This window comes from Pteropus medius, unplaced genomic scaffold (genome assembly GCF_902729225.1).
Source record: "Pteropus medius unplaced genomic scaffold, Ma_sr-lr_union100, whole genome shotgun sequence".
Lineage (NCBI taxonomy): Eukaryota > Metazoa > Chordata > Mammalia > Chiroptera > Pteropodidae > Pteropus > Pteropus medius.
In genome coordinates, this window is record NW_024347791.1 from 24,379,004 (window position 1) to 24,405,918 (window position 26,915).

At 31.8% G+C, this 26,915-nt stretch overlaps 1 protein-coding gene across 1 annotated transcript in view; it reads right to left on the reverse strand.

The window, feature by feature from the left end:
* The window catches only part of EPHA3 (EPH receptor A3), a 324,803-nt gene that overhangs the window by 49,885 nt on the left and 248,003 nt on the right, over positions 1 to 26,915 (reverse strand). Inside the window, exons 7-11 of the mRNA XM_039878251.1 lie at positions 24,278 to 24,440; positions 17,767 to 17,869; positions 16,984 to 17,051; positions 11,695 to 11,820; positions 5,185 to 5,370 (exon numbers count right to left, since the gene is read on the reverse strand). Coding sequence (XP_039734185.1) covers positions 5,185 to 5,370; positions 11,695 to 11,820; positions 16,984 to 17,051; positions 17,767 to 17,869; positions 24,278 to 24,440 — 646 coding nt within the window. The remainder of the gene's footprint in view (positions 1 to 5,184; positions 5,371 to 11,694; positions 11,821 to 16,983; positions 17,052 to 17,766; positions 17,870 to 24,277; positions 24,441 to 26,915) is intronic.

Sequence of the window (26,915 nt, forward strand, 5' to 3'; positions counted from 1 at the left end):
AGAAATCTGAATATGCTCATTTTGATTCTACAGCTTAGTTTTTTTCTTTTCAAGCTTTCTACCTTGTACATATTTTCTTGTCTAACTGCAAAAATTAATATGTTAGGTATAACAATGAATTATAGCAGTCTTCTTGTTTCTAATTTAAAAGAAATGCTTTTAATGTTTCATTATTGACTATGATGTTTGTAGGTTTGTTTTGTTTTTGAGGTCTTACATAGAGTTATCAGGCGTACATATTTTCTATGTATGATTACTAAGAAAAAAATTTAAATTTAAATGGTTATTTTATATATTTATTGATATTAACTTTTTTTCCCTGTCTATTAATGTTGCGAATTTCTTGAATGTTAAATATCAAACCGACTTTGCATTCTTGGAATAAACTAAACTAGGGCAAGATATAGTATCTTTTTTAATACATTGCTAGTCATGTTTTCATAATTATTCAAGTGTTATTGAATTTTTGTCATGTGTTGCACTGACCTGTTATTTTCCTTTCTGATAATATTGTTTGAGCTGTTATCAAGATATCACTAGCCTCATGAATTTGTAGTGTTTATTTTTCTCCCTTTCTACAACAGTTTGTGTAAGACTAGAATTATTCAGACAGTTAATAAATAACTATATAATAATATTTCTTCTTCTTTTAGGAGAGTTATTGTATATTTAAACTAGCAATTTTTAAAAGGCAGTCTTTGGGCACATGCAAGTCATGCTCTAACAAATTTTGTAAGTTGAATTTAATCTTTTAAAACTATCGAAGACTCATCCTATATAAATTATTGGGAAAAATATACAACACATTCTTTTTTAATTCAAATGCGACCAATTCATTTAAGAGACATAGTGAATAATGTTGAAGAAATAAGGAAAGTTCTTTAGGCATGTAAAGATAACATTCCTTGTCTTATTTTTTTCTCCAATATATTGAGTAGAGATTTTCTTAGTTTTGTTGATGTGGGCACTTATATATTCTCAACTCATTTATCAAATTACAGTCATGAATGCATGATAACTTATGTCATCAGTTTCCAAAATGGATTATTCTAACAAATTGTTTCTGTAAATTATTAATAAAATAAGTATAACTAAATATTATCTATTGAGAATATGACATGGAGTACAGTACCCTTGAGACAAGTGCAGAAGAAAACTTTCAGAGAGAAGCAAACAGAAAATAGTAAGAATTTGGCATTGTCACTAAAGAATGACATCTTATTCTAGCAATATTTCCTTATCATATGTGGAGGAGATAGAAAGGTAAAAACAAATGACTAAGTTTTTGTGTAAAGTGGATGCTCACGCCAACATAGAAATGTTTTAATTATGAGAAATCATCTTTATGTTCTGCTTATTGCATTCCTCAATAATACCAGTTTACAGTTAGGTTACATTATTCTTACTATTTTTTAATTTTCAGTAAATGATCCTTTCTTAAAAAACAACAAAAAACACATCAATTTCATTGAATATAATTCCTTTTATTTCAGTAGGTGAAAAGTGGCCAATGGAGGTCTTAGAGTCTGAATATCATTTGACTAATGGTGTGATGGCAGAAATACAAACATTTGTTTTAAAAAAGTTCCATCTTTTTGAACTTAAAGTAAAATTGATAACACATGTTAGTGCCAAGTTCTGAGCGAAGACTGTGTCCCCGGCTTTCTGCTATTTTGAAGATCAGAGACTCTCTCACCTTCTCTTGTTTAAGACCATCAAGCTCAAAATGTACCATTAAAATTGTTTATGGCTCGATTCAAATAAATGAAAGTATAATGATTGAATAAAGAGTTTTCTCTGAGTTGAAAATGATACATTATAATAGACTGAGAACTTCAAAGCACATCATTAATAGCAATAATAAAAAGAATTATCTTGGAGCAAGAAAAGGAATCGTTTTCAAGCATATTCTTCTATACTCCTAAGATTAACATAAAATCTCAAACTCACCAGAAGTGATAATTTAGGTATTCATAGCTCTATTCTACTTAATAATATATTTCAATGTAATCTTATTTGATCTTTAAAGTATCTGGAAATAGTAAAGTAGAACTGCTAATTTCATGTTACAAGTGAAAAAAGCGAGTCTCTGTGAGTGGTTTGATTTGCCAGAGATCTCACAACCAGTAGGGTTGAGTCAGAATTTAAACTCTTACCCCTTGATTCTTCATCCAGAGACAGATAGGCTTGCTTTTCTTCTTTAAATACAATTTTGTTCATTAAATTATAAGCTCTGCATTACTCTAGGGGTGTGTGTGTGTGTGTGTGTGTGTGTGTGTGTGTGTGTGTGAACTTTGCAGATAGATTATTTTAGCCATTATATAGTCTCAGGAAACAAAGGAAAATAATAAGAGTGGATTGAATAATTTCTTCTGGTGATAAAATTATTTTCTTTATAAGTTAACTGCAATATATTGACCTTATTCTAGGACATTTCTATTTTTTTTCAGATGTTACAGGGTGCCAGACTTAGAACTTTTAAATATGCCACTAAAGGAGCTCAAAATCTAATTCTAAGTCTGCTGCTCTATTATGTCTGCACTATATGAGATGACTGGGATTTATATAGTCAGATTTGGCAGCTTCTTACATGCTTATTTGACCAGGGAGATATATCAAATTTAGAACTTTCACCCTAAGAATAAGACAGTTTAATTCATATTGGAATGTTATAGAATCAGACTCAAATAAGACATTTAATGTATCTGAAATTTTAAAAGTCATTTTTTTTCCCTTAATGCATTTCTCCCCCCTGCATTTTGGCCGTGAGGATTGTTTCATGGATTTCTTTGCCAAGTAACAGTAATTCATATTTGACCATTTCATTTATATATCTAAAAAAACTGTCACAATAATTATAGTTTAATGTTGTTTATCATTCAGTAAATGAATTTATAGAAAATAGCTAGCAAAATATAAGTTACTTTCAATAATTCATAATACCAGAACCAAAAAAAATCAACTCACATTTGATAATATGAGAAATTAATAAGCTTAAATTTATTTATTTATTTTAAAAATTTAAACTTAATGTTTACTTTTATAGTTACTTTTATCTTATTTTCTGCCCATGCTAAATGTAACCATTTCCTTCATCACTCTCTGAGTACTGCAAGCAGTTACCAATTGTACTTAGTTGAAATGTGCATTCAATTAAATGAACCAACACTAAAGAAAGAAGTATTGGTAGAAGACACTGTCTCTCTATTCATTCATTCTTTTATTCATTCATTTATTTAACAAATCAATCAATTTTTTATTCCTTAATATTGTTAAATTAAGTACCTACTATGATTCAGGTTCTGTTTGATTACTGGATATCAAATAACATGGATTTGCTCTCTATGAAAGTTTACATTTTCTTTTAAATATTAAAAATTATTAATTATCTACAGGAAGTTTTAAAACTTGAGGGTTGCCCTGCTATAATCAACTTATTAAGGACGATAAAGAAGTCAAGATATAAAAAATAAGTAAAATATGATGAAAAAAGTAGAAACTCATTATTGTCTAGAATTAGTGATAAAGTTGAAACCATCAGACCAAGTCCCCAGTGCCACAACTAGCACTCTCAGTCAGACAAGCTATTTGCTCTTTATTTTGTTTGCTCAAATGTAAAATGGAATTATATCTAATTCACAGGATAGTGGTAAGAATAAAATAATGTTTGCAGTACAATGTTGAGCACATAATAGTCAACTCAAAAAAAGAAGCTTGTGAAAATTGAAAGTTAAAAAAAATAGTTACGAAAATACAAATGAGTTTTCTCTCCCAGTGGGACTCAAGATATGAAAGACAAGCATCCTTGGTAAGGATGCTATGGTGGAGAATAAATGGCAAATTGACTATTAAAACACCATCAAGACATGATTCTACTCCATGGATATTAAGTAGATGGATAATACTTTGTGCCCTAAAGGAACAAAGTATTCAAAAATTCTCTAATCCTTACCACTACTAATAGTGTTTTTATAATTAATTTTTAAAAACTTAAAAAAAGCTTTTGTCAGAAAATATTTCAGTGCTACTACAAGTATGGCCTAATTTTTAGTAGTACAGAGGGAAAAAACGCTTCTTACATTACTTAATATGGGTTTACAGTTTATGCATAAATTCTTCTGCATTGTTAAGATCTTAATCTCATTTATTATATAAGAAAACTCTAGAGGATACCAAAGTATATTTCGATTATACATGCTCTTGTGAAGAAGGAATTGCCTTTTTGGTCATACTAAAATGAGAATAGGTATTAGTACCATTAGGAAAGTGCTTCATGTAATGTTAAAGAAAAATATCATTGTGAAAAATATAATGTGTAATGTCTACTGGTAGCCATACAATATGTAAATGTTGTGCCAATGAAGTATCCCATAAAGGATGTCAAATTCCCTGTCATATGTCATCTTTCACTCTAAGGAGTTTGCTGCCAATATAGCTTATTCTTCAATTTTTGTTTCAAAATCTTGAGGAAAAAAAAATCTCACAGCATTCTCAAGAGATTTTCATTGGGATTGAAGCCAAAAATCATATAGTTGCCTCACCGGATCCCTTTTGAGTCTGGCTGGAGAAATCATCATGGAAATAAGTTTAGATCTCAATCACAGGCTGTGAGCCAGAGCTTCCCCAAACCAGACAAGAATCCATATGGGACTGTAGATCAAAATTATTTGAAATCCTCAGAGAACTGAGAAAATGCCTTGAGTCTAATATGATCTCAATCATTATAGCTCAGAAGCATTCCCCAAACTCCCATAATTTTTCTAAAGCCAGTGGGGTAAAGATTTGGAAACTTAAATGAAACTGGTGAACAATAAAAGAAAAGCTAGCTAGCTGGGAGATCCTGGCAATTTCTGAATTATCTGAATTATCATTTTACCTTGCTACACTACATAACAAAAAATTCGCTTTTTAACCATATTTTAATGAGCATGTATTAATATAGTCAAATGTTTAGCTCCTAAAGACTTAAAGCTTTTTAAGATCTAGAATAGAACTATCAGTATAATACTAATTAAATATCTGTCCTCTTGTCAAAGAAAGACATGTTAATCTTAAACTGTTTTTTTTTTTATTATGAATGATAGATACTCATGAAAAAAAGACTAAACTTGTTAAATGATTGAGTTTAGGTTTAAATAAACTCTGCTCAACATACATAAAAGTTGGTCTTATTATTTGACTTACTTTTAGTGACAACTCCCTCCAATCGAATGATATTGGGATGGTCAAATTGTCCCATAATGCTTGCTTCTCCCAGGAAATCTCTCCTTTGCTTTTCAGTATAGCCTACTTTCAGTGTCTTGATGGCTACTGAAATCTCTTTTTTGGATGGAAGCTTTAAGCGACCACTGCACACCTCCCCAAATTCACCTGTTAGAATGCAGAAGAACAAAACAATAGTAAAAGGTAAGAAATTATATGATAAAAAATCAGCAGTAGAGAGCAATTATTTCCTCTTAATATTTATGCTTTTGACCTGGAAGATGTACATTGTAGACCTCCAAATTATTTGGGAAGATAGTAATCTGAGACTCCCTAAGAAGCCTGAGGACATCTACAGCTTAGTAGTAAATGGACCATGTGAGAAGCCTCATATATTTTTAAGTATCACACTATGAATAATGCAAAATGAAAGAACAAGAGAAATGTTGAAAGCTATATCTATTAGACTTTTCACTCCTTGTTTGTATAGCTACCGTTTCCTCAGGTAATCAACAGACCAGCAGGAATATTATGGGTTGAGCGTTAGATTAAATTTCACGTGTTTCTAACTATTCCATTTTTATTAAAAAGGCCAATTTAATTATATACTCAGATCCTCTGAAAATGAAAATCAAAGCATCTGCTATCAATTCATTTTATTGGAGTATTGGTGTATTGCGTTATCGATACACTAGTTGTAAAGTTCTCTGGGCTTCTGGAAGGAGAACAATAACATAACAGTATCAAATAAAAGCACATTTTTTACCTATCGAATTACCGTCGAAATATTTTCTTAGATTCAATGTCTTCAATAAAAAGTTGTCTTAAATGAACAATTAATCAAAAATTTGTTGAATATAAAATGTTGCTGATTTTTAAACAGTCTAATTCGATTTTTAAAAAATTGCCTGGAACTAGTTTAAGGACTATCTTCATATATATTGTTATTGAGAAGATTTGCTTTTTCATTAAATTTTGACCTTCCTGAGAGCAGAGACCCTTTATATTTATTTCTCCGAACTCATTGCTGCTATAGTGATAGTCATAAAGTAGTGCCATCCATATAATGCCCCTTGTTTATTGAAGAAATCCTAACGTTGTGTGGATTATTAGATTGGTTTTGTACAAGATTAAAATTTTTTCTAATATCAAATGGAAAGTTTTTCGGAAAAGAATTAATTGCATGATCCATTTTTAGGCTTTTTGTGGAATGGAGTAACATTCTTGGTCCAACCTCACTGTGAATTTTTGTAAAAGATTCATGCCTCGTAAATCAGCCAGACAGAAGGTATAAAAAAGTGAGTTTCTTCTTTGTCCAAGTAGTTCGACCCACAGAAGCAGCAGGTTGTCCTAAAAATTTAGCAACTACATCACTACAAAGGACTTGTTTCTCTCCAGGAAACTCTAAACTCCCCATTTCTTAGTAATCTAGTCTCGCCACTATTTTCAAAACAATGATTTATGCTGCAATTTGTCAGAATCATTTAAGGTCCGAAAGCAGTTATTTAATAAACACTCATCAACTGACAACAGTATGACAGATACTATGAAAAAACACAGAGATATAATGGTAAATAAGGTGGAGAAAGTGTAGAGAAGACCACAGTATCTCAGCTAGAGTGTTCCTTAGGATTATAGGAAGGATTAGGGGCAAAACTTGAGAACGTTCATTGATCTTTTTTTAATACAGGATTATCGAAACATTACCAGAGAGCTCCAGTTTATTTCGTGTAAACATTAATTTTGGACAAACTATAAGGAGGCATCCATAATAAATTTTCATTTTCTGAAAGTTCTGCACTATCATGAAGCAATATGGGGTAATAGGTTGTGTTTTAAATTTGGATGTCATCTGGCTAACAGACACATGAAAAGATACTCGATATCACTCATCATTATGGAAATGCAAAACAAAATCAAAATGAGATACTACCTCACACCAGTCAGAACAGCTATTATCAAAAAGTCAACAAATAACATGTGTTTGTGAGAATGTGGAAAAAAGGAAACCCTTGTGTACTGTGGATGGGACTGCAAACTGGTGCAGCTCCTATAGAAAACAGTAAGGAGATTCCTCAAAAAACTAAAAATAGATATACCATAAGACCCAACAATTCCTCTCCTGGGTATTTATCCAAAGAAAGTGAAAACACTAATTCTAAAAGATATATTCAACTCTATGTGTACTGCAGCATTATTTACAGCCAAGATATGGAAGCAATGTAAGTGTCCATCAATAGATGAATGGATAAAGATGTGGCATACATACATCCGCACACATGTGTGTGCACACACATGCACACACACATATACGCAATGAAATATTACACAGCCAAAAAGAAGAATGAAATCTTGCCATTTGCTACAACAATGGATTGATCTATATGGTATTATAGTAAGTGAAATAAGTCAGGCAAAGAAAGACAAATAGTGTATGGTGTCAGTTATATGTGAAATCTAAAATAAAATAAACAAAACAAAACAAAAACAGACATAGAAACGAAGACTAAAAGGGATGTTTACCAGAAAGGAGGGGCTGAGAGGATAGGTGAAAGTGGAAGGGAAATATAGTCTATATATTGGGATAAGTTTACCTGGTCACAGATGATTACTAGAATTAATGGGGTGATCACATTGTAAGTTATAAAAATGTCGAATCACTATATTGTACATCTAAAACTAATATAATCAATATAAGATTGCATAGCAACTATACTTAAAAAATAAATTAAAAGAATAAAATGCATTGGCAGAAAAAAAATTGGATGTCAGAGCATGAATTCTGGAACTGAACTGTATAGGGTCTAATTCTGCCATTGTTACTTTTTAGCTCTATAATTTTATGTGAGTGTCTTAACCTCTCTGTCGTTTGTTTTTTTTTTATCTAAAACATAGGAACACAGATTGTGTCTATCTTATAAGGTTTTTGTGCTGCTAAAGAAATTAATATATGTACAGCACTTAGAAGAGTGCCAAACACATAATAAGTGCCATCTAAGTATTTGCCACTATTTTCCTCTCTTCAAACCCATGTTAAGAAGAATAAATTATCTATTTACCCCTCAAAAGTTAGAGTAAATTGAAGAATAAACATAAAAATGCTTTTTAAAATGCCAAATGCTATATTAATGTAAGAAAAGATGGTCATGATGATGAAGACAAGGTTAATGTCGTATTGGACAAATATTCCTAGAAAAGAGCAGATAGATGAATAACATCTGTCAATAACATCTGTATATACAAGCTTTTATCTCCCTTGCTAGGGAGATAAAGGGAAACGTTTGAATTTCATGTGGGCCAATTAAAGTTCTTTCTTTGTTCTCAGTGGGATATATGGACATAAGTGTGTGTATACATATATATGTATACACCTCCAAAATTCAGAAAATGATGTTTCAGTAATGCTAATTTCTAAAAATCACAACATTTAGAAATGTGATTATTTCATCAAATACTAGAAATGGTCACCAATATATTATACTAGACAAAATGTTAAATATTAATTTTTCTTTATACTAACTAAAAAGAATTATGTTCAGAAAATTAATGAAGACTTGGCAAATGCAATGCCTGATCATTCCATCTAATCAAGTTTTACATGGTCTTATCCAATTAACTTTGTACCTATAAGAAAGAAAATTTAGATCAGAATATTTCTATATAAAAGCATACCTACAAATAGATCATTAGAAAAAGTGTTGCTTGATTCTTTAATTTAACAAGTACAGTATTTGTCTTTTAAAATAAAGCATGCTTTGTGAGAATTGTTATACTATATTCTGATTTAAGATGCACAATGCACAATTGCTCAAAATAATTTTTTTTTACTCACATTTATTTCACTTAAAATAGAGGGAAAAATATACCTGTGTTTAAATAGAATGACCCTTTGTACTAACCTCAAAGCCCATTCTCCTTCTACTATTTTAGTAAAAGAAGCATAACAAAAATACATATGAAATAATGCTGGTATGTTAGCTAAATACTACATACGAATTATCACAACTTTCATGAAAATTCTAGAAAAGGCACTATTTTGATCGTCAGTGGCTAGCAAGGGCTTTTAAATTGAAAAGTACAAGATTCAAATGTAATGTTGCTTTTCTTTAATAACTGTGTGATAATAGGCCATTCAAATTTTCAGCTTTTGACTCATCATCTGGTGAAATGAAGATAATACTTATCTACAAGAATAAAGTTAAATATCATGTGAATGCGTAACATAAAATGGGAGTTAAATAAATATTTTCTACTTTAGGAAATTTTGAGTATTTAATCTCTGATTTAATGGTTAGATTAGAGAATAAAATTAGTAATTTATATTTTACCTATTTCTTTGTATAAAAGCTCTGACAGAAAATTAGCCTTTTAACACTGAAAGATAATTGCTAATCAATTTAGCATAAGTATTTATTTTTTATGCACAACATTATTTGAAAAATTAAGCATATAGATGAAAGAAGGCTGGCCATGAGTGGATTGTTATTGTAGTTGTAGAAATGGGTACATGCCGGTTCATTATACTCTTACACAATGTTATCTATTTTTGTAGATGTTTAAAATTTTGTAGAACAAAACATTTCAAAGTCTTGATTTTATACTCTATCACGGTAATGACAAACACTTTAGAGGCTAGTCAAGACAGACTAGAATTTAGTGCATATATGATATTGAAATCTTCTAGGAGAAGCATAACCTATTTTGAAGATACACTTATTTGCAAACAAAATAGGCACAGTCTTAATTCCCTTAATGTGACAAATGAGAATATTGGCAGCAAAACCCTGAAAACAGGGGCATATATCTAATTTTTTATAATATATTTGGAGATAGAAAGGGAAAAGATGATCTGTTCTTTAATGAGCACCAGTGAATATTGACTGATTCAGTATAAGTACTCCTCTTTACCTAATTTATCCAATACTATTGTTAATGAGTGTGCTTTGTCTTACACCGCTGTGTTCTAGACATCTAGCTTTGTCAATAACATCTTTATATACAAGCTTTTATTACTGCAGAAGATTCCAAATTTCAAGGTCCCAATGTGTCGGTCTGACCTTCTGGACATTGGCTGAGTGGATTTTTCCTCCTGTCATCAGATTCTCCAGTTGACTGTGCAAAGTCCTTGTTCTGCTACTGTGGCTTCCATGTTGGAGAACAGTGCACTCTTGTGGGGTAACGTTAATAAAATGACAAACACCCTCTGCACCATGGAGCAGTTCACAGAGCAGAACTATACAAATGAAAGTGAGTAATCAATATATATCTGTTTTAACTGGATGTACAGTGAATGTATTTATCCTTAAGTCTTAGATTGTGGAAAAAAAGAAGTCTTGGTTTCTTTTATGAATCAATAATTTAATAATTTAATATTACTTACACATGTAAGCCTTAAGAGGATACAATATTAAGAGAAAGAGTTTTAGTAACTTATTTCATTTAGATAACATGAAATACTCAAGTGGTCCTACTAGAATAGTAAATACTGTTTAAGTTCTAAACAGAAAATTATATGCACATTTGTATAAAGAAGCATCAATCATAAATATAGTACTTGCAGAAATTTGATCTGATATGTTATGCATAATTCAATAAGCTGATTTCTCAGTCTTTCACTGTATTTCCCACATCAACATTATTAGTTTGTGTTTGTAGAGCAATATTAAAGAGTGAAATGATGGTGTAAAACTGTTATTGTACAGTATTGTTTATTTTTACTTTTGAGTATTAGCTTCATTCAAATGCACACTTCTTGTACTGTACATGTCCATGTTTTTGTGTAAGGGTATAAAATACTATTATTTTATAAATTTCTATAATTTGTATCAGGAATATGCAACAGCTATTAATAATCGCTCCATAGTGATTAATGAATTTATAACAGATCAAATTAATGATTAGAATGAAGAGATGTCTATATGAAAATAAGCTTCAACAGATAAATTGACTACAAAGTTACAGGCAAGTAATAAAATAGAGCACTTCACATTATTTAACTATCCACTCAAAATATTTGTCATGAAATTTGTTTAAAATTTGTCATTTATGATTTTATTTTATGTTGTCTATTTTTTAAATTCCAAAGAACTTTCTAAAATTACCTTTCTTTTCTACAAATCCAAAATTTCACTTAGTGAGCTTATCTAAAGTAAGATACACTTTTATCCTGTAACCCCTATTTAGCCAGATAGTCTTTGTGACACATGATCAGCGTAGGGAAGAATGAGCTGTTGCTGCCGCCGCCTCTGAAATTCAATAAATAAAAAGCTGGCCATGATCTGTGAGTCTGTAGGTCTGGCATCTTTGAAATCATTACATTCCATTAATATCCCATCTATTTATTGCCTACCTTTGATCATGAAATCAGAAAATTGCTTTTTCATAGCAATATACTTAGGCCTGAAAACTTGAGCAATCTCAGGTTTCTTATTTGTAGCTGTAAACTTGTAACTAACAATACTAGATTGACAGTGGGGTTATTGTGGTGGTTACCTGCTCCAACAACTTTGTCAATGGATATGTTGGTGGCGTCCAATTCCTTAGCAAACTCATGAACTGCTTGGGTAGGGTCTTCATATGTGTGGGGGTCAACGTAAGTCCTGAGACCTGGAAGTTTTACTGTTTAAAGGGAAGGAAGAAAAGGTATTATTGTAGCTAGACTTATAAAACTTTTATTGAGCAAGTTTCATGATAACATTATTGGTTAAAAATAATCCCCACTATGATAAAGGACACCAATTTTTAGTTTATTCTAAGGTATCACAGAAATTGGCAGTTAGGACTAAGTGTTGACCAAGTTCTAAAAAGAAGTCCCCCATAATGAAACATAAAGTGAAACCACAATGAGCTTTCTCTGCAAAAATATTAGAAAATGGACATTCTTTTTCTTAAGGAGGATCTTAAAGATAAAAAGATGGCTCAGAATTGTGCAGGCCCAGTAATTTATTACCATTAGCACTTGTGAGTGCATACCATTACCCTATTGCACATTTACAATTTCATAAATGGTAACCAAATATCTATTACAATGCCACATCTGACAATAAATCAAAGTTTGTGATACACTTTTTTATAAGATGAGATAGCTGCTGTAATTACAGATAAATTAATTAAAGGATAGAAAATGGCATGTCTTCTGATACTTATGCTTTTACTAACCTTCACAATCAAAATTCCACTCTACAATTATAGATCTACTTTAAGTTGTAAATTTACACATATATAATATGGGTATCATATGTATATATTAATATAGCATCAACTAACTAAAATCTTACTGTGTAGCTTTTCAACAGGTTAAAGGCAATATAATTATTCTCTATAAGTTTGATAATGATGTTAAAGAGCTAAATTCCAAAGATAAATTATGTTATAGTTTATTAAATATAAACCTTTATAATTTATTTAATTATTCTGAATAGGAAAATTTTTCATGATTTCTGTAATCAAAATAGCAAAGACAAAAGATATAGGAGAATCATTCTGAATCTGATTCAATATGAGTGAGATTCCTATCATTTGAAATAACATCTCATATTAGAAACAATTTGGAATGTTCAATAAACTTTCTTGTGAAAAAAGTAATATTTTAAAAAGTGAGCCTAATATCTATTAAAGTACATGAACATGCTCTAACATTAAAGGAAAATGTAATTTAACTCCTATAGTGTATGTACTGATATTTTTGGTTTTCTTTTTAATTTTGGTAATACTGGTTAAAAATATTGGTAACATTATTTTATCAAAGAACATAGATGTTTAAAGGTGATATATTTTGTTCATTTATCACACTAGAATATTGAATAATTTTTTTATCCTAAAAATAATAAATAAAATAAGACTTTATTTGTCCAATATTATTTTATAATGGAAGAATCTTTTTGGCAAAATTGAAACTGAACATTTTATGATGAGCCAAAGATTTCTTTGAGTCAGTTTTGTACTTTTGGGAAATAGTTGTAGAAACTGTGATGACAGCAATTGTTCTGAGAGAATTCAGTACAATGGACAGTAGGCCAATGAGTCCAGGATTTCAGAGTCTGGGCTACAAAATGATCAGTTTGTGGACATACGGTACAACTTCGTGAATGCCATGGTGATACCACATAATAATTTTATGTCAATAATTTATAGACATAAAATAATTTTTATGTCAATAATTTATAGACATAAAATAATTTTTATGTCTATATTTGTTCACTCAAAGCTTCTATAGAGGCTTTGAGTAAACAAATATAGACATAAAAATAAATAGATTATTAAAAAATATTGGCCAAGAGAGATGGGAAGTAAAAACTCTTATTTTCCTCGGCTGCTTCTTCAGATAATTTTGAGACAGCAGAATAGAAATGGGAAGGTGAAGGAGCGAATTGAGAACATTGGAGAAAAAAGGCTGACACTACTACTTCTGCCCGGTGTTGATACGGATACTGCAAAAGAATAGCTACACTATTTTGAGGAAGAATGTAGATATTTGAGAAGACACCAATAGCTAGGGAGTAAATAGCCACAGAAATAAGGAAACTGCAAGCCCTTTGCCCTTGCTGTAGGCAAACTATGTGTGGACTAGTTTTTGAAGGGAGAACTCTACTTTTGAAGTTTTTTCTATTTTGAATAGTTTAGCAAAAAGAATTAGCTATTAGACATCACAGAAAAGAAAGTTCTTTAAAACTTGCTATTGAAGTGCCTAGGGTGAGTGCTTGTTATGTAGTTAGTTCCCCCAAAATGTCATTATTAATATTTTTATGTAAGAACATTTATTCACAATTATTAATATCATTGAGGTTTCCTGGAGACAGAAATTGGACTCAGAAATGACCATTTCTTTTGAGCTCACAGATAGGTTGCATGCTTCTGCCACCATTATAAACATTATTCCTACCTATAAAAACATATGGCAGAGTCTCTCTTTAGTAAAGTGGTCTACTATATAATTTATTACTACACTAAAACTACTTCTAGCATTATCAGTACTAAAACATTTTAGCCTTAAAACAAGCAAACTGATTAAGGAAACCTATCATACTTTCAAATTATCATATGAAGAAAAACTTTGGAGTAAGGAAAACAATAAAAGTAGCCATAGACATACTAAAAGATCTTATGAAATAAAGTCTTGTCAGAATCTTTTTGTTTAGTCGATTTGGTTACATTTTAATGAAGACTCGCCTCATATGGAGTCTATGATTTGTGATCAACCAGTTTTGCTTTGTTTCTGGTAATAGTAAGGTAAGGAAATGATAGCATAAGAAGAAAATCTAGCATTTCTTTCTAAGAAAAACAAAACACTTTAAAAAATTAGGTAAAAACGAAAAAAATTTTTTTAGTAAGCAATTACAAATGTCTTACCTTGATGAACTTAAGGAAATCAATTTGTGAGAAATTTGATGACATCAGAATTTACAAAGAAGATTATAAAATGAGTTACCAGCAACAATGTCTCAAATATTTGAAATAAGCACTGGCTTTAAAAAGCCTTGCAATTGTGCTTTAGAGTTACCTTTCAGTACCTGCCAGCCATAGAGAGAGGTGTGTTACTAAATAATCTGAAAATAAAATAATGAGTTCCAAATACAGTCAGTCGAATTCATTATGATCAATTAAAACCAAGTAAATAGCTTTTCTGTCTACATGACATTTAGGGAAACAATACAAATAGAAACACACACACACATTCCCAAGTAAAACGGCCTGTTCACTGTGGGGGCTTTGGCTCCTGAATTTTAACTGCTGACCCCAGAGATTCAAGAAACCAGGTGATTCAGGATGCAAGGCACATAATCCCCTCACATCAATAATTAAAGGCAACATACAGAGTAACTGGGCTGTGTCAAGAAAACCAGGTAATAAACACATGCACACGTGTTAAGCTGCACTACTTTACAGCTCATTCTGTGCAAACACAATAATTTACATTTCCATTTTACCAGCATGAGTTGCCCTAAGGATAGCAAAAAAGTAAAAAGGCCCAGCTAGAGAGGGCAATGGGACAAGATCTTAGGAGGTGAAACACATTTCTTTCCTTTTGAAGCGATATTATGAGATTTGTAACAAGGCTGGAGGGAATAGCTCATAGCTAGAGCTTTTTAAAGTAATACCAAATAAATGGTCTAAAATAAACCAGCTGTAGCATTAAGGCACAAATAGTTTATGACACACATATAAGTTACTTTATGCCCTTCCAGCTAGGATAAAATGCATTTCTTTTCTGTTTGTCTATCATAAGAATATTGTACATTTGAAGAGAATTAGTTTCAACAAACTTTACCATAAAAACCTAGAGCTAAAAAGAGATCAGAGTACCAGAGATACCTGCATAAAATTGGCACACAGAAATTTATCAATGCTTCAAATTCTTGAGAATGACAGTTCCCATATAAGGAACCAAATCAGTATGGTCTTGCTCTAAAGATAATATTTACGTTGATTGGCCAACTCAAATTATGAGCAACTTAATCCAAAAGAATGTAACTGGTCTCACTAATTTATACATGGCAATCTTAAGTGTTTTGTGGCACCATGAAAAACAGCTAGACAAATATGCTGTAATTTCTTCAAGTACTCTTTTAAGGCTTTTGAGTTGGTCACCTAACTAATTTGAAATGATGAAATGTTGACATTAGGAAGATAGTAAGTACTTTGCCTTTTTTTTGGTGAATTATTCTATAATGACAACAGTGAAATGGACAGATGGAAAAAAACAAACAATGATCTCTGCAAACCCTGGTGCTGTGTCCATCCCACATCAGTTTACATTTTGGAAAATATTTTTTTTTCAAGCTACTGTATGCCTCCTGCATGTTAGCAACAGGTCATCAAGTTTTTACTTGAGTAAAAACATCTCAAGTAAAGACAACTAAAAATTTTTGAGATGCAAAGACAATGACTAATACAAAGTATCATGTTGAGCTGAAAATAATTTTAAAAAGCAATAATGAATGTCAAAGAAAGTAACTCTTAGAAGACTATAGTGGTTATATTGAGATTACTTAAGGGCACTTAAGCTTGAGTAGTCTCCATACTAGTTTCCATGAGAACATGCTATTCACTTTAAGGCTGATTAGTAATTATCACATTAAACTGAGCCATAATCTGAAAAAGCAAAGTGGCTGCGATGATTCATTTCACCAGAAAAAAGAAAAAAAAATCTTTTTATTAGATATAAACACTTTGTTTCCTAAAAAGAATATTTATTTTAGATTTTTTTTTAAATGACTAAATTGGTTGTTATTAAAATATGGGAGGAAAGTACTGGCTTTCCTACCTATTGGGTATCATGTAACTTTAAAATAAACAGTTGATTCTAAAGAAGCTCTCCTGGTTGGCTGACCAAATGGAGTTAGGCATTTTACATAAACAGATGTTGTTTATATTTACTTGGCAGTTAGGAAAGGGAAAAGGTTCCTATTTAGATTTTAGCAAAGGACTAGTAATAAGGAAATTGAAGATACGCTTTGCCTTTCAACTATGTAGAGCTGAGTATAGTACTTATTTCCCATTATGTGCATGACTTAAATATGAACCACAGGTTACCCTTCACTTTAGCTTGAGTATGCTGAAATGTGGCCATGTGAAAATTATTTAATGCAGAGCCATGAATTTCCTTCTCTGTTTAAATAAATTTTAATTTGCTATTTATTTATTTATTTATTTATTTATTTTTTATTTATAGAACTACTTTTGAATTGGATTCTCTTTGTTAGGGAAAGTTATCCAATTATAAATCAACCACTGCTAAAACTAGTGTTAAAACCAAAACACCAATACAGTTTAGAAACTTACAATGTCCATTCCCAAAATGAAGTCTTTTTTCATCTGCACCATGTTTTGACTTGTTATAGCCACAGAACCTAGAGGTAAATTAAGGGAAGAAAACACAGAAAAAAATATATACTTGAAATAATTATCTATGCTCACAATGTGCAAAGCACACACACAAAAATAGAGCATTTTCCTCAAACAATTAAATGCTTTAGTGAAAGTTTAATGACTTCATATTTTCTAAATTTTCTGTAGAAAGCCTCTTTCTCTGAGGCTCCTGGAAAGCTGCTTAATGAGGAGATACATAGAGTCGCTTCCCCACTGCGCAGACCCCTTCAGTTGAGTTTTTATAATGGCCTTAGAAAGTGTTTATAGTATTTTTTAACAACTGCTGTTAGAATGAATGAAGGGTACAGTCTCCATTGTTAGTGGTTAGTGCTGTGCAGTGTTACCAGTGTTTAGGGTGAGAAAGAGCCCAGGAAATCTGAGGTGTATTTAAAGAGTGAAGGGATAATTGGAAAAAGAAAGTCAAAACCGAGAGTGAAGTTAAAACAGGGAAGAGGTGTGTATTAGAGGAAGTGAAAAGGGGGGGAGTGGGGTGAGGGGGAATTTAATGTAAAAAAAGAAAATCAAAGCTAAAGATGAAATGAAAGGAAGGGGAAAAAGAGACCTAGAATATCAATGGAGACATTCTTAACATTGCTGGCCACACTTTCATATTTCAGCAGCAGTGAGTGGGGGTGGGGGAGGAGTAGCAAGCGAAGCAATTATGAAAGTAAGTCATAAAACAGACTGTGGACTCACCTCCCAATCAAAACGTAGGTGACGACTGTGAGGAGAATAATTGCTACTGCCGCTGAAATGGCAATCATTACTACTTGGCTATTTTCACCAGAGATAGAGAAAGCTGTGAGGTTGAAGAGATAAAAAATTTAAAAAGACCAGGCATTCACACATCGTAACTAACATTTACATGAAAAATCTGACAAATTAAGTTACATTTATTATACTTTTACCTGAAATATGGCTTACTGCCTGATAAAATATAAAAAATAATTCTTTACTGAGTTAAAAAAGTACTTCCTATAATTTTGCATGAAATTTCTAATTAATAAGATTAAATATTCTGTTTCAATGGCAACAATCAAAGACTACGACATACTGGACTAGCTTCCTCTATCCTCACTGGCAAGAAGCTCAACGGATAAAGTAGAAGTTAGCAGAGGAACATGGAGAACAGGTTAGATTTCCTATAATGAAATTATAAAAGCTTTCTAAATAAGCTGGTTTAGTCTCCGATATCTACATTCATTTAAAAGGTGGTATAACATCTGTCCTATGAGTCTCAACATATACCGCAAATGAGTTGTTCCTCTCCCAGTATTTCCTACCTTTGTAAATGGCCCAACATCTACAAAGTATTGACAAAAATGGCCCAGTAGCCAAATCTGGCCTGCCCTCAGTTTCTGTATAGCTCAGGAGCTTAGAATGGTTTTACATTTTTAATGATCCTAAAAAGTCAAAACAAGAGGATTTTGTGACATGAAAATTATACAAAATTAAAATTTTCGGTGTTCATAAATAAAATTGTATTGGAACACATTTATTTGTGTATTGTCTACGGCTGCCTTAAGACTATAACAAATAGCCAAGTAGAGTACGAGAACCAGGGACTTCATGTACACAAAGGCTAAAATATTTATTATCTTGCCCTTTATAGGAAAAGTTTACTGACCCTTGACATAGACAGATACTTCTCTAACTTTAATGTTCATAGAAACCACTCGAGTATCTTTTGGAAAGCAGTTTCTGATTCAGTGGGTCTGGAGTAGGGGATGAGATTGTGCGTTTCTTCTGAGCTCCCAGTGATGCTGATGCAGCTGATTCCAGACTCCAACATTTTGGCAGCGAGGATGTAGACCATAATTATGAAGTCACCTTGAACTCTTCCTCTCTTGATCAGTCTATATCTGATTAATCACTAAGCCCTTTAGAATATCTTAGTTTATATCTTTATTTCTCTTCTGGATTACAATTAGAAATTCCTAATTATTCTCGATTTACGTGCCTTTCCTTTTAACTGGTCACCAGAGTCTTCTTTCTAAACCATAAATTTGATCATGTTATTCTCATGCATAAATTTTTGCGGGGCTCTCCATTACTTTCAGGATAATATGTTCTATAGCAGAACATATAAAGCCCCTTAAAGTCTGTCTCCTGTCTAAATCTTCAGCTTCATCTGCTAACAAACTCTATAAATACCCTAATCTCTAGACTTTCTAAAATAAACGTAGTTCCTGGGATAACTCTTTCATTTGCTCTTACTTTAACATGTAATTCTTTCACGATAAATGCTGATGGAACAAGTGAATGACTGATATACCAAAAGAAGAGTTTAGAAGAGTAAATTTGGTTATTTGAATACTATTAGCTCTCCAGAAGCCAATGTCACATCTTCAATCTGGTCGAAATCTACGTTTGAAAGGTTTTCTCTAAAATAATGCAGTTTTAGGACTAGTTAAAGGAGGCAAATATAGTAACACGGCAGAAAGACTGTTAGACATTTTCTCAGCATCTGAAAAAAAAAGCTCAGATATGCAGGATGGCATGCACACTCGTTATATAAACTGTTGCCGTACTTTATTCTTTACTCCCAGCAAACTATTGTTTATACCATTGTGGCAGTCATGGGAGTGCCTGCTCAGATCTCTGCTGCCAAGCCTGCAGTAGGCAGACAGCCTCCAGCTGCTTCTCCTTCAGGATCCACTGCAGTCTAATGCACAAGCCACATTCTCCTCGGTGACTAAACATGGCAAGGGAACTGGAGCTGGCCCGTGTCTGCCCAATGCAGGGCTCTCCTAGGGCCAGTCTTCACTCTGGAGACCCCAATCAGATTAGCAAGACCCTCAGAACTACACTGCTGTCTGAAGCTTGTCTTCCTCATTTCTGTTCTTTCTCTCCATCTCTTCGTGGGCGGCTGAACTTCATCTCAGTCTGAGGTGCTGCCTGCCCACTTCTGCTCCTCTCTTCCTTATCTTTTATCTGTATTTCCTCTATAAAGCTCTTGTAATTCTATCTTAATATCTATTTCCTAGAAGAACTGAACTGGTACATCCTTATCCACTGGCTATAGATCTGTAAATAGGTTGTAAAAATAACCCAACGTAGTGATTCAGTAACGGTCTATAAACATAGAATAATAATTCATAAGGAGCAGCAAATTCTGAATCCTCTGGTAAATTTTAGCCAGTTTATAAAATAAAGATCGATGAAATTGGGAGGGGGAACATAATAGAAGAAAGGGTCCCTATTTCTTTTTCCATTAAAGACATGGTTAAACTAGGACTTCTCTGTAATTTCCTCTAACTCAAAATGTCTAGAAATTCCAGAGGCTATGTAAAGCATATACCTCAATTGGATGATTCTTGTTACTGAAATGAGCAAATATTTGAATGAATTATATTGATTAACTGTGTGTTATAGAGTTGTTTACTAATTAGTTAAAAATCGATATCCATCATATGTCATAGAAAAACAATTTACTGCTCCCCCGTTTCAAGCCACTTCTCATTTAAACACATCTTTCAGTTTTCTCTCCCGAAAATAGGCTGGTTAGGAGTTCATTTTCCTGAACCAAAATGCCTGGATTTGTACTTATTTGCTGTATGACATAATGTGATCTTGGAAGATTAAATGAATTAATAAAGTAAAACATTCAGGACAGTGCTAGGCACATAGTATGTGTTTAATAAATGTTATATATATTTATTATTTCATTTTCCCAGTGAAAAACTGGCAAAAGTATTTATATTCTATAAAATTATATATGAATGCCTAATTTTATCATACAAATTTCACTATATAATGACTCCATTCTACCTTTGTCAGGCTGCCTTAATGTCTCCTACTAGAATCCAAGAGATTACGGTTGCTGCACACTCACTCATTAAAACAATGAAAAGGAGGTGGGAGGCATTCAGGAGTGCTAATTGAATTTTCCCTGGGACTCATCTTCTTGGACAGTAATATCCAATAGAATCCTTCAATTTCAAGTCTCAGCTTTATTCCACATATTTTTACTCTTGAAATTCCTTGGATATTCAAATTATGTACTATTATTTAAACACAAAACACAAAACACAAAACACACACACACACACACACTCACCACTACCTAATATACCAGAGAATATTACAAGCACAAGTAATAAATCAATCACATAAAACTCTATTGAGGATGTAGTTTCTGCCCACTCAGGGTTTCCAGACAGTAGGACTGTCTGCTTTCCCAAACATGTCATATTGGTGGTACTTCTGGCTTTGGTGGATGTTGCCTTTACTCTAGGAAAGCCCTTTGACTTCTATACATTCTGTGCTTTCTGTGAGTTTTAGTTTAACATCTTTTTCCTTAATATGTAAAATAATAGCACTGGATCAGTAGCAGTCCAAAATCTGGAGACTGTAGGCTCACTGATCCCACTTATTAACCATGTGACCTCAGAAAAAATAAACTTTTGTCATAAGCCATGTATAAAATGAAATAATAGTATTTGAATAGCTTGAAGAAGAGGATCAAATGAAATGTGTATAAAAATGCCATATTACGCTGTCATATAAATATATGGGTTCTAGAATCAGACCCATCTCCTACTAGTTGTGTGATTTTTGAAAGCTTACTTGACTTCTCTATGCCTTAGTTTCCTCATCTGTGAAAGGAGGATGATAATAGATGTAAAACACAGATATATAAAAACAAGACATTTTAGGAAAATATATGCTTCACGGTGCCTCCACATCTTTACTATAAACCAAGATCAGAAAATATTATCTGAACTCCAGCTCAAAGTACACTGTACTCGACTAAGAAATGTTTACATGTGTTATAAGTGAGAACTTTTCATAAAATAAAAAAAATATATATATAAACAGCAAACTGTTAAAGAAATCTAAACACAAGTCTTTTTCATCGATTAAATATCGATATATAACAAAAACGAGTCTTAAAACCTTAGAGTTTTTCTGAATATGTATTTTCTATTTGCATTTGGGAATTTGCCCACGCAGAGTGCTGATTTAAATTATATGTGGATTTTCAACTGTGCAGGTGGTCTGCACCCCTAACCACCAAGCTATTCAAGGATCAACTGTATATCATTTTGATTTTTAAAAACGGAGTGAGAATTGATTTTGTCCTTTTCCCCTTAAGACAATATGCACCTTTCCCCCTCATCTATATTTAAAGTTTAGAAGAATTCTATGGTAAAGCAATAAGAGTAAATTGATTTAAAAAAGGATCAAACTGTGCGACTCAACTTTTTTAATAAATGGAGAGGGTGATGTTAAAAAGCTCATATTTTTTCTTCTTATCCTCTCTTCTGCTCTCTCTTGATCAAAGGATGTATTGAAAATATAAAACACATTTGGCAAAATTCTCAAGAATCTGCTGTTTTTAAATGGAACATTTAAGTCTCAGATACTGAAGCCTCATTAGAAGTTTATGTATAACTACCACAATAATATCTATGGTAAATTTGGAATCACATTAGAATTTTGGAATTTTTTGTTGTTACAAATTTACTTATCAGATAGAGTTAATGCTAATTAAGAATATGCAAGATTAGATTGATGTTCCAAAATATGCATCCATATAATGTTTATCTAATGGTGATCTGACTTTCTTGCCCTTAATATGCCTAATTTATACCACAGGATATAATAAACATTTGCTTTTTCTATATCTGTGATTTGAAATCATTCATGGTAAATCAAATATAGCTTTTGTTTGTTAATTCTAAAAACTATTTAAAAGTTTGAAAAAAAGACAATCTACAAATTTCTTTTTTGTAATTCACTGAATCAGTCAAATTTCAAAATAAGAAATTTTCTTTGCACCACTTAATTTATAAAAAAAGATTTAGAATTATTAATGTTAAATTGCAATTATATTTTGTTATTTTGTTACTTAAAATTTTAAATTTGTTTTAACCATTTTTCACGTGACTATCATGGTATTTATAGCATTTAGTTTCTTGTGTCCTCAGAGAGTGGTTTTTTTCATGCTCATTCCATGAAGGAGGATTAGGAGAGGGCTGGAGTATAGATTTGTGTACTGAGGATGGCAGCTCTCTTCCAAGCAGAATTGTCAGGTTTAAGCTGTGAGCCGATGACTTCTGAGAACATTAGAATCTCAATAGCTTGCAGAATGTACAACTTGTTATTGTAAGCAGCATATCTAATTGTCTGACAAAAAGTGTGCCAAAAATATATATACTCTATCAGAGTAACTTAAGCCATTTTTATAATTTTTTGGTCATCCTGAATGTTTCTATTAGGTCATAAAAATATTACCATACCAATACAATATATATTTATATAATGAACAAAATATTTAGGAAATAGGAAATATAGGTGCCAGAGAAAAATGACATATTAAGAGTAGAAAGTGAAGATAGAGACATAATTGATATGTACTGTAGAAGACTTGACTCCAATCGTTACATTTATTTTTTATAATTTATTATAAGATATTAACCATTTTGCAATCTACTAGCAAATTTATTTAAGTATTCCTGATTATACGTACACACGTTTGTACATGTGTGTGTGTATATATATGTATATATGTTTAAATTTCCCTTTGCATCAATTTTAATCTCTTACTAGTCTCATTAATTAATTAATAAGTTAAATAAAATCTTTAACTCGTGTTCATTTTATATTAGGGCCACAGTCATGATTTTGCAGAAAAATGTTATTGGGAAAATATTTAGACCAATTTTAGACAAATTTTATCCAAATTTTGGGTCAAACAGATGGAGCTATTAAAATAGTTTGTGAATTTTAATGAGGTGATAAATTAGGATTTAGAAAAATCTTTAATCTCTAAGTGATATAAGGTTGATTGTGTTGAGAATTAAAAGAAAATTAGGATCCTAATGAATTAGCAAATTTCTTTTTTGTAATTCACTGAATCAGTCAATGGACCTGGAATATCCGTATTAACAGGTACTGGAAGTGTGGTACCATACTAAACAATATTCCTGAAAGCAATTTAGGACTAATAGAAAATAAGAAGAATTCCAGGCATTAGAATATGTTTGATTTGTTAAATAAAAAACATAAAATAACAACACATGTACATCTATACAAACACAAATGCCCAGACGCAATGCTATGCAAATTGTTAAACGTCTCAAGCAATATACTTTCAGTGTATCATACTTAGTTAAAACTTAGAGTAAGAATAAATTATCAGACACTTTTTACAAGAGCCCCCCTTCCTCCCCCACATACTCTACATTAAAATAATACATACAGTCTGGACTAGTTTCAAACTCAAACTTGCGGCTGTTGGTCCCGTATCCAGCTGCGGTTCGGGCTCGGATTTGGAATACATATGTAGTGTCAGGCTTGAGGCTACTGATGGTAACATTCGTGCCTCTTGCCCTCAGAATGGTGTAACTTGTCTCTTGTTCCTGCTTTGAGACAAGAAAAATCATGTTAACATCAAATCTTTATAATGTATCAAGTGGTAATAAAAATGAACCACTCAAAACAATTTTAAATTTTAACACAGAGCATATGACAGATAAGAGACATAATAATCATTCCACTCTTTAAAGACATTTTTTTAAGATAAAAATATTTACAGAGTTTCCTAATTTGGATATATTAATTTGCGCCCTGCACATAAAGCAGAAAAAGTTAGTTTTCATTCCTTCTGATTAGTGAATATCTGAGCAAAAATCTGTTCTCTTCAAAGCCAAGGCTGAAAGCTTCAACCTAATTAAAAGAATTAATTTACAAAGAGGAATATACGCCTTTGAATTAAACCTAATGATTGCCCTATTCATTCTCAGGTAGAAAATATTCTATTAATTGTAAAACATTTAATTTAAAAAGATGAAGATTCTGTATGTGGCTGTACATTATTAACTTTCTCACCATCAACTAAATTTGCATTGTATTTAAGTCACAGTTTAATAGAGACAAAAATCTCCAGATCAAAGTCTAAAAATATTTCTCTAAAAGGACCTCCTCAGAGATTCACATTGTACACTGAGATTCACTTTATACATTAGTAGTAAAGTTTTTTTGTGTCGAGCCTTGTCCACAAAAATTAGATTAACATAGAATTGTGTTTTTCCTCTAATGTTCATTAATATATACTGAGCACTTCAAGGGTTACCTGATTTTGAGCAATAGTGGAATGTCCCTGTACCTGGGATGGAGTCCGGAATAGATTATATGAAATAATGCACATCATCAACCAAAACTAGGTAGAACATTGCAGAAAAAAGGTCGTAGGTTACAGACGCTTTTTGGTTAAAGATTCTGGTTATGTATTAGATAGCTTTTGAGTTAAAATATTAAATATTGATGGGGGTTAGGTATATTTACTTTACAGAAAACATTTCATTTGTTAAAGAAAATATTGAGCATATACCCAGAACTAAGCTCTGTTTATCATCATTACTAAACTAGACAGTCAAAAGAGATAGACTTCATAGAGCTTAAAATCTAGTGAAAGATTCGCAATATTTCTAAGCATTACATATATATTTGGAAATAATTTTTACATTTTTCTATGTACAATACAAATATTTGTATAAATACATATTTAAATAATATCACATATATGTATGTATCAAATTTTAAAATGTTTAGGGAATAAAAATAGATTGTCATTTCTTTTCCTGCAATGATTAATTTTGTTTAAAAATAAGGATGCATATTGTGCTTTGTTGGGAGAGTTTGAAATAAGTACAGAAAATTTATGTTTGTAAAAAATATGAATGTAGCTTAATTGTATTTTTGAATCAGCCCCATAGATCTAAAGGATGAGTGTTTTCTGGTTCTGTTATCCCGTCTGAAATGAGTCACATCATTAATTTTCTTTGTATTGTGTTGCGTCATCTACAACATAAAGTCTTACATTTGCACAGGTTATCTTGTCACACTTTTAAAATCAGAAGATCATGATCGACGAGTATTTGACAGCACCACACTGGGTCATCGAATGTTCATCCACCTCTTCAACACAAGAATAAGTCACAAAACCAAAGCCCCTGGGACGTTTTGTTTGGGGTCACTCATTATCACACAATTCGTAAATGTGCCTCATTTTTTAAAATGTTCTCTTAAACTATCATCTATAGTTTCAAAGCTCAGGCCACCAATAAACAGTTTTCTCTCCACTGCTCTGGTTCCTTTGGATCATGGCCCTCCATTATGAGACCAGACTCACTTCTTTCAACTCAAATTCAATATCCATGATTTATTTTTAATTCACTTTAAAATATTTTGTAAACTATTATAAATAGATACACAAATATGTTGTGTTCACATTAATAGCTATAGAACCATTTGTCTCTGATGATAAGGTTTGAATTCATCTTGCTTTCAAACCTCACCATAATTCATAACCAGAGAGGAATAAGTGCTATTTATTGATGAAATATCATGGCCTAAATTCTACTTATAAATCACCATGTACCTATGTTTTTTATAATTTCATTGCTGAATCACAATTTTATGATGTGAGGCAGACTTATACACCTACTCCCATCTTCTAAATTTCTTTGTACAAAGTCAAGAAAGCTTTTCTTCATCAGTTCAATAATATTACAGGGGTTTTGTTACTAGTCCAATGTTCCTATCTCTAGTGAATGAAGTTCATGTGAATGTGAAGGTCAAATAATGATGCTTAAGGCAATGAATTAAGAATAGTTCATCAATAGGTTAAGGAATCACTATAAAATAGTTGGTAGAGCATAGGACTTAGTGTGAAAGGACATAAATATCATTTCCATTGCCAAACTAGATGACTTAGGTTTGGTAGTGACATCTCTGCTGTGGCTTATCACTGTAGAATGGGAGATATTCTACACAATAATTTCTAAGCCCCTCTCTACCAATAAATCAAACGTTTCACATGGCATCAGCTTTAAACA